The 8,533-nt window shown below is 60.9% G+C and overlaps 1 protein-coding gene across 2 annotated transcripts; it reads left to right on the forward strand.

Moving 5' to 3' along the window:
- Positions 1-1,258: 1,258 nt before the first annotated feature.
- GADD45B (growth arrest and DNA damage inducible beta) lies at positions 1,259-3,316 on the forward strand. Of its 2 annotated transcripts, XM_045491370.1 has the most exons (4): positions 1,261-1,553; positions 1,645-1,746; positions 2,154-2,376; positions 2,635-3,316. In XM_045491370.1, the coding sequence occupies exons 1-4, from the start codon at positions 1,510-1,512 to the stop codon at positions 2,746-2,748; spliced, it is 483 nt and encodes a 160-aa protein (XP_045347326.1). In that variant the 5' UTR covers positions 1,261-1,509; the 3' UTR covers positions 2,749-3,316. The 2 variants fall into 2 exon arrangements, with proteins under 2 accessions (XP_045347325.1, XP_045347326.1); XM_045491369.1 differs by having other exon boundaries at positions 1,259-1,553; positions 1,645-2,376.
- The last annotated feature ends 5,217 nt before the right edge of the window (positions 3,317-8,533 follow it).

The raw sequence follows: 8,533 nt of genomic DNA on the forward strand, positions 1-8,533 counted from the left end.
CTCCGAGCCTCAGTTTCCCCCTTTGCCTAATTGCAGCTTAAGTACGGACCGTGCTTCCCGGGTCTTTGAAAATTCAATGACCCATGATACGGGGAGCCTGGTACACAGTACACGCTCCGTAGATGCCGGCGCCCACTCCGGAAGGAGGAAATGGAAGTGGCGACCGCCACTGCAAGCGGACCCGAAAGGGCAGCGTCCTGCGCAGGCAAGCACCCTTCCGCCCTGGCTGTCTCCCCGGACCTCGGGGTCCATCGTCAGGTGCGCAGGTGCGGTCAGATGCTGAAGTGACGGGCGCCGGCAGGGGGCGCGGGGCCGGCTGCGGCCGAGCCACCTGCGCCTCCCACTCCCACGCGCGCCCCACCCTGAAACTCGCCGGGGGTGAGGAGGGGGCGACCGGTCTCGCCCCTACAGTGCCTCGGGCTTTGCAGCCCTTGCTTCAGGGGACCTCGAGGCGGCCTGCCGTTACCACCACCTGACATTTATTGAACGCTTACTGTGTACCCCTTACTTTCTTTAATGCTTCCTGCAACTCTGTGAGGCTGGTATGCATTCTCATAGGGCGGGTGGCGACACAGGCCGCCCTCGCAGCTCCCAATTTTGGGAGCCTCGAAGCGGCCTCCTGCGACCACCACCCTTTATTGAACACTTCCTGTGTACCCTTTATTTTCTTTGATTTAACGCTTCCTTCAATCCAATGAGGCCGGCGTTGCATGCCCATTAGACAGGTTGGGACACAGAGCCCCACAGAAATCAAGTCACCCAGGGTCTGGAGTCCCTGCAGCCAATCCCTCCCCGAATCCCGACAATGCACACACCACCTGGGAGGGATTAGCTTGCAAACTGGGCCCCCTCCCCGTGCAGGCCTCCAGCGGAACTCTGGAAAGGCGCGGGCCGGGGACTCTCCCGGGACCAGGAGGGGATTCCAGGCCCCCCCCCCCCCCTCCCGAAAGTCCGTGCCGCCGCCTTGCGCGCTGGAAATCCCGCGCGCGCCCCGAAACGCGGCGCCGCTGCCGGGAAATCAGGAGGAAAACTTCTGCTTTTTTTTTTCTGGCAGTCAACGCTCCCCGCCCCCCCTCCCCAGCGCCCTCCTCCCGGGTCTCGCGCCCACGTGGGCGCCTCCGCGCGGCGCTCCGCCCCTTCCCCGGCGCCGGCCAACCGTAGCTCTTCTTTCTCTCGCCTTTGTTGGCTCGCCAATAGGAGGGGCGGACGCGCCGCCGAGGCCGCGCCTCTGGTTTAGAAGTCGATAAAAGGCGGCGCCCGCGGCGGCGAGCTCAGAGCGCTGAAGTCGGGGCCGCGATCTTCTCCTCTCCGGCCACGCGGATTATTCTCGCCGAGGACTTTGCCATTTTTTTTCTGCCTTCTTTTGGGGACGATTTCGCTGCCTTCCGAAGGTCTTGAACGAGCGCTCGGGCTCCGTGGGAAGGTTTTGGGCTTTCCGGCCTCGGATTTTGCATTTTCTCCCTTGGGACTGTCGTGGGGCTGTTTTCCACTGTGGATTATAACTGCAACATGACGCTGGAAGAGCTCGTGGCATGCGACAACGCGGCGCAGAAGTAAGTAGCAGGCTGAGGTCAGCCGGGCCGGCCGGGGACCGGAGCGACCTGTGGCCGGCCGGGCGCTGACCCTCCTCTCTCTGACCCCAAGGATGCAGACCGTGAGCGCCGCGGTGGAGGAGCTGCTGGTGGCCGCGCAGCGCCAGGACCGCCTCACCGTGGGGGTGTACGAGTCAGCCAAGTTGATGAATGTGTGAGTCACACCCCGTCCCCGGACTGGGCGCGGGTGGGGACCCCCTCCGCTCTGCATGCTCTCTGCTGCACCCCTCTCCCGCACGTGGCTAGGATTTCCCCCAAGCATCCCCACTGTGGATTGAGGGTCTCTGTGCTTTCTTTGGGGGGGGGGGGGAGCCGAGGTTGCAGTATCCTGACGCTGCATCGTTTGCAAGCGCCCACCGCGGTATTCGCTGGTGCCTTACCCGCCCCCCCTCCCCCCCCCCAGGCATCTAGAACCGTGCGTCCTCTCCCCACCCCTGCAGCTGCATGCAGACGCGATCCCTGGCGCGCCTTCGGTTTCTCTTCGCTTTTCCAAACTCCCCCGTGCACAGTGGCGTCTCCTCAGCCCCCGGCTGATCCGTCCCCTCCTTCTGGTCCCCTTAGGGACCCTGACAGCGTGGTCCTGTGCCTTCTGGCCATCGATGAGGAGGAGGAGGATGACATCGCCCTGCAGATACACTTCACGCTCATCCAGTCCTTTTGCTGCGACAACGACATCAATATCGTCCGGGTGTCAGGCATGCAGCGCCTGGCGCAGCTGCTGGGCGAGCCCGCGGAGACCCAGGGCACCACCGAGGCCCGAGACCTGCACTGCCTCCTGGTCACGGTGAGTTGGGCCTGGACCTGCCCCACCCTTCCCCGGGCACCTGCGCCTGTGTTTGTCAACAAAGTTGAGCTGGCGCATCTCGGACCAGCTCAGCACTCAGCCACGATAGGCATGTCCCGTGGGCAGCCTGGCGGGGGCCTCCTTACCCGGGGAGCTATTTCGAGCTGGCCTGTTTTCCCCAGAGGGGCCCTGAGAGAGGGAGGCTCCCTGCCCACTCCTGGGGCTCCCACTGAACCCCATTTTTTCCCCTTGTCACAGAATCCTCACACAGACGCCTGGAAAAGCCACGGCCTGGTCGAGGTAGCCAGTTACTGTGAAGAGAGCCGAGGAAACAACCAGTGGGTCCCCTACATCTCCCTCCAGGAGCGTTGAGACCCTTCCCGGCATCAGAAGCTGTCGAGTTGCTGCCAAAAAAAAAAATAAAATAAATATTTGACCCCTCCCCCCCAGAACAACCCCCCAGAACAACCCATCCTGTGAGACCGCGGGGGCAGAATCAATGGAGAAGAGGGGAGTGCGTGGCCACCCCCAGGGCGGTGAGCCTGGAGCAGCGCCAGCTGTGGCCACCGTGACAGGAGAAGAGGGGGACCGGGCCAGCAGGAGAGGGGAACCGGAGCCCGGGCTTTGTGACGGAGCAGCTGGAGCGGCGGAGCTGTGGCCTCGCCCGCGCTGGAGGGCTCGGACCGCACGCTCCGGGGTGGACTGAGACCGGCGCTGACGTCTGCGTGGGACTCGGGCGACCGAGGGTCTGCACCCTTGCCAGGACTGGACTTGGGGACTGGGGAGCTGGCGCTGACGTTGCTCTGTACCCACGAAGTCCCCGTTTGCAAACGTGATAGACAATCTATTTTGTTACTTGCACCACTGAGAGAGAAGGGAAGCTTACAGATACATATATTTTTACTTCTACGATGACCTTGTAATAAATTTCTAAAGCTTCCGCGTTTCTTGTGTATTTGCCACTTCCGAGAGGGCTGGGGACCTCTGCCCCCCTCCGGGCACCCAAGCCCCCTCCCGCAGGCTCACCAGGAAGTGTTGCTCAGTCCCTGTTTGCAGCTCCAGGCTCCTTTGCAAAAACAGTGCCCCTTCTCTCTGCAGCCGGCGCCAACCAAGCCCAACAAACCTTTGCCTCTTTTTTTTAATCCTCCCTCCTCCTGCCCCATAGCAATTAAGAGACCGGTTTATTACGAAACCTGGCCGCTGTGCCACTGCTGTTACTGGCCCTGCTGGAGCCAACCCCACGCTCAGGGCATACGTAGACGCACCCCTGGGGGGCTGGTTGCAGCCCCTGCCTGCCCCGACGCCGCCACCAACCCGAGGTCCAGAGAGGTCAAGGGGGCACCTGGACCAGGGTGGGCTTAGCTGCCTTGTCCAGGGCTCAGCCTTGTAGGAAGAGCTCCTCGGGGCGACCCCCAGGGAGCGCCCTCCCCCCCCCCCCCCCGACCGGTGCCCAGGCCTTCTCCGTCCCAGGATGGCCTTCTTCACTGAACTGAAGGGGAAGAAAAGTTTTTTTTTCTTTCCCCAAACTAAGATCAACGAGCAAAAAATACCCAAAGGAAGCCGCGCTCCCAAGGAAGCCGGGCTTGGCACAGTGCTGCGTTTTGCCTCTAAACCGAAACTGTAAGGCCTCGCCGGCCACCTCCTTGTTCTCCCGAAGCTGCAGGCGCGGTGACTCTCCCCATGCCGCGGGCTGGGAGCCGGCCGCTCGAGCCAGCCAGCCCTCCCCGCCCCGCCCCGCCCCGCCTCAGTCTTCCCGCCGCAGGTCTGCGGGGTGGGCTCGCTGGCGCCTTGGCCACATCGTGTCCCGGCGGGCCCCGCCCCCGCCCGCAGGCCGCGACCTTTCCACGGAGCCCCACGTGGGTGCTGGAGGAAAACCCCGGCGGTCCCCCCAGGAGTCACGGGGCTGGGGGAGCCCCGCCAGGAGAAGGAAGGGAGGGCAAGATGGAGGGGGAAGTCCCAGAGGGAGAGGAGAGGGAGGGGCGGGGATTCCTAGGGGGGAGGGGGGAAGAGCCGCAGGTGGGAGACAAGATCCCGGAGGTGCGGGGGGGAGGAAAACCCGGAGATGGGACCCCTGTGGAATCCTGCTAGAGGTTAGGGGAAGGGGGGGGACGGGGCAGATGAGGGGAGCCCCAGGGGGGAAGGGCATCCCTGCTGGGGTCGGGAGGTGAGGCTGGAGGAAGGGGGACTCGAGGGGGTGCGGGGGAGTCCCTGAGATAGAGTCCCCAGGGGAGGGAACCTGGGGAGGGGAGTAGAGGCTGAAGGACCCCCCCCACCTCCGGGCGGGGCGGGAGTCAGTGCGGAAGGGCTAGCGGGGACCAGGGTCAGCTCTTGGTGTCTTGCTGGTTTCTCTGGGGTAGAGGCTCCACCCCCTGAGCTCCACCTGAGGGGATGGGCCTCTCTGTCCTCATCTTGGTCCTGGCCATCCACCAGGACGACCTGTGACCTGTGACCCTCTCATCCCTAGGTCCCCTGCCCAGTAGGTCAAGACCCCAGGCTCCTGGGCTCTGAGGACACACAAGGCACGAGTGGGACCCCGGCTGTGTGACCCTCGGCTGGCACCTGTCTGTACCTCAGAACCCCGCACCCCCTGAAAATGGGCACAGTAATGCTGCCTCCCTCATAGAGTGTTGAGAAGTTTCCATGAAATACATATTCCTTAGATCAGTGCTTCCCACACAGTGTAAAAAGGATCGGCCATTATCACTCCTATTGCCACTGTCACACACCGTGCATTTCTAGAATCATCTCCTCACTCCACCCTGTGAGTTAGCACAGCCACGACGAGGGGGAGCCTTCCGTGCAAGATTTAAGAAGCCTCGTGCCCCAGACCCAGCAGGTTGAGGCATATTCTCAAGCGATATTGTAAACGGAAGGAAGGGAAAGGAAACTCGGCTGGCTGGGGCTCCGAGGCCTCTTTCCCGGACCCGGCGGGATTTCAGCCTGGGCTGTGTGGTTCCTTCACTCCGCAGGTGGTGGAAGGCGCGACCTCCCAGAAGGTCAGAGCCCCAGCCTTCCCGCCAATCCCGGGACAGACGGGAGGGTCGCGGCTCCCGTGTCCTAGCGGTGGTTCTCCAGCTGCCGTCCCTGTTGTGTTAACAAGTGTCAGGTTCTTTTTTTTTTTTCTTTCTTTTTTAAAAAAATTTTTTTTCAACGTTTATTTATTTTTGGGGGGACAGAGAGAGACAGAGCATGAACGGGGGAGGGGCAGAGAGAGAGGGAGACACAGAATCGGAAACAGGCTCCAGGCTCTGAGCCATCAGCCCAGAGCCCGACGCGGGGCTCGAACTCACGGACCGCGAGATCATGACCTGGCTGAAGTCGGACGCTTAACCGACTGCGCCACCCAGGCGCCCCAACAAGTGTCAGGTTCTCCTGACTGAACCCAAGGATCCACAAGAATGGGCTTCCGGGGCTGCCGTGTCCCCAGGCTCACGCCGTCTCCCCTGGGCATAAACGCCTTGGCCGCTGTCCTGTGGACACGAGCCTGCAGGGGGGCGGGCAGGAGGGTGCAGCAGACGAATGGCCGGGGTGCAGGCTCACCTCAGGGGACCTGCGCTCCCCTCCGCCCGTGTCTACACCCGCGGGCCTGAGACACACACCACACAGGCACACACCCAGCTCCCTACGCCTCACACACGCTGTCACCCACTCCCCCCGGGCACCCCTGGGCAGGGGCCTGGAACCCCAGCTTCTCCCCGCCCCCTCGGGCAGGTGGCTCCGCTCCTCTGGGCTTCCTTTCCATTCCATGTCTGTGGACTAGACGTGTAGCCTCCCCCAAGCTAGGTCTGCGTGTGAACACACACCCGCCAAAATGGACGTGGGCACACAGTTACATGCGTGTTGACAGGTGTGTAAATACAGATGTGATCTCCGCCCCCAGGCCTCAACAGTCGGTAGGATTCTAGCTACTTCCTGAAGCCTCCGTGCCCCGGGGAAAGGGGGGACGGCCTTGTGAGCATGTCATTGAAGCACATAACATGTCCTTGGACTTGGGGACCAGCAGGGGTCCAGGACAAGGACAGCCGAACGGGGCAGCCGTGTGGAGAACAGTGATATAATAACAGCTGCTGTTGCCCAAGGCGGCTTTTCTGCCCTGTTATCTCTGCTCGGCCTCGAAACAACTCCACAAGGTAGCTACCATCATGCTCTGCTTTCTACAAAGGGGGGGCGGGGCACAAGGGCTCAGAGACGTGCAGCCACTTGCCCAAGGTCACACAGCTGGACAGGGGCGCGTTCAGGGACCAGGCGAAGGCCTGTGTGATTCAGTTAGGATCTTATACCCATTTATATTTATATTTACATTTATATTTATATATAATTGAGATAGAAGTTACATACCATAAAAGTTACCCCTTTACAGTCTTATTTAGTGGTTTTTAGCATACTCTACAGAGTTGTGCAATTATCACCACTACCTAGTTCCAGAACATTCCATGAACATTCCAGAACATTCCGGAACACCCTAAAAGAAGCCCTGTTAGCGGCCACTCCCCATCTGCTTGCCCAGCTCCTGGCACCCATGAATCCGTGGCCGGCCTGTGTGGCTTTGCCTTGTCGGGGGCTCTTGACAGAAATGGGATGAGACACCAGATGGCTTCTCACCCTCACGTGATGCTCGGAGGCTTGGACGCTCGTCTGTGTTGTGGTGTGCGTCACGACCAAAGTCTGAACCTGGCCGCTGTGTGCACGCCAGCACCCTTCCATGCGGACAAGGACACACGGGAGGGCACGCAGAGTCTCACACACGGCTGACGTTGGCACGCGCCTCGCGCCCCGGGCCGGACGCCGCTGTCTGAGCTCTGCCCTTTTGTTCTCCTGTCGGATGCCCCCTCCCTGGGGAAGCTCTCCAGACAGGAACCTTGAGAGCCCGTCTCCAGCTCCGTCTCCCCCCCCCCCCCTCCAGGTTCCCAGCACCTGCCTGTTTGTAAGGACAGACTTAATCCTGCCACCATTTGTTTGTTTCTTGTCTGCCTCCTGTGTTAGCTCCTGCTGCAAGAGGGCTGGGGGTCTGTCTCCTCACCCCCAGGTTCCTCGTGGTCCCTCCCAGCCTGGGGCCCCCCCCTGGCATTTCACCAACGCTTGGGCACAAAGAGGTCCGAATCCCGAGCTGTGGACAGACATTGACCCGCGGATGATGACCTTCTTTCTCCAGGACATGCTGTTTTGTCCCTAAGGGACACACGCAGGCCTGCCAGGTGCTAGGTCCTGACCAGCTACGGTGACACCACCCAGTGCAGGGAGGCTGCGACCCGGCCCCGCGGAGGCGGCCGGCTGTGTGCCCTTAGGCAAGTTGCTTCACCTCCTTGGGCTCAGTTTCCTTATCTGTGCAATGGGGATACTAACAGGAGTGCCCATCTCTTGGGGCTGGTGTGAACATCCAGTTAGTTAAAATATGTAAGGCATTTAGAACAGTGGGAAGCCTTCCAGAAGAGTTAGCTACTATTATGTGAGTCGGCTGTTTACAGGATCCTCCCTCCCTGGAGCGAGCCCTGGGCTCCCGGAACCCCTGAACTGGGTCTCGTGATTGTACCCAGACCCCTCCCTCCCCACCCCACCCGGGAGCTACGTGGCTCCGCCTGACCCTGACAGGTAACCCACCAGGGCACAAAGGAGCAGATGTGGCCGTGGCCAGAGGCCTGTCTGTTCTAAGTTGTGGCCATGGGTGGCCGCCTGTATGCACACATGCACACCTGTGTCTGCACATATGAACAGCATGTACCCAGATACTCAGTCTTGCAAACAGGCATGGACACACACACACACACACACACACACCACTGTTCTTAACTGCATGCTATGCTCACTGTATGCGTGTCCTGGGGCTGGTGTAACAAAGTGAGGCAGGGGTGGGGGCGGGGGGGGGGTGCTTCAACAACAGAAATATGTTGGCGTCTGGTTCTGGAGGCCAGAAATGTGAGACGAAGGTGTCTGTCTGTGGCTCTGAGGGAGGATCTTTCCAGGCCTCTCTCTACTGGCCTCAGGTGTTCCCGGGCTTGGGACGTGTTCTGCACGTTGTCTCCCATGGCAGTGCATCTCTGCGTCCAAATTACACCTTCTCATAAGGACACCAGCCGATTCGGATTAGGGCCCGCCTTCATGACCTCATCTTTTATCATCTGCAAAAAGCCTATTTCCAAATAAGGTCCCAGGTACCAGG

This window comes from Leopardus geoffroyi, chromosome A2 (genome assembly GCF_018350155.1).
Source record: "Leopardus geoffroyi isolate Oge1 chromosome A2, O.geoffroyi_Oge1_pat1.0, whole genome shotgun sequence".
In the NCBI taxonomy this organism is placed as follows: domain Eukaryota; kingdom Metazoa; phylum Chordata; class Mammalia; order Carnivora; family Felidae; genus Leopardus; species Leopardus geoffroyi.

Excerpts from the sequence above, each read along its gene's own strand:
- GADD45B (XM_045491369.1), top strand. The coding sequence starts at position 1,533 with ATGCGACAACGCGGCGCAGAA. Across the intron at positions 1,554-1,644 it reads TGCGACAACGCGGCGCAGAA|GATGCAGACCGTGAGCGCCG; the intron begins GTAAGTAGCAGG and ends TCTGACCCCAAG. Across the intron at positions 2,377-2,634 it reads TGCACTGCCTCCTGGTCACG|AATCCTCACACAGACGCCTG; the intron begins GTGAGTTGGGCC and ends CCCTTGTCACAG.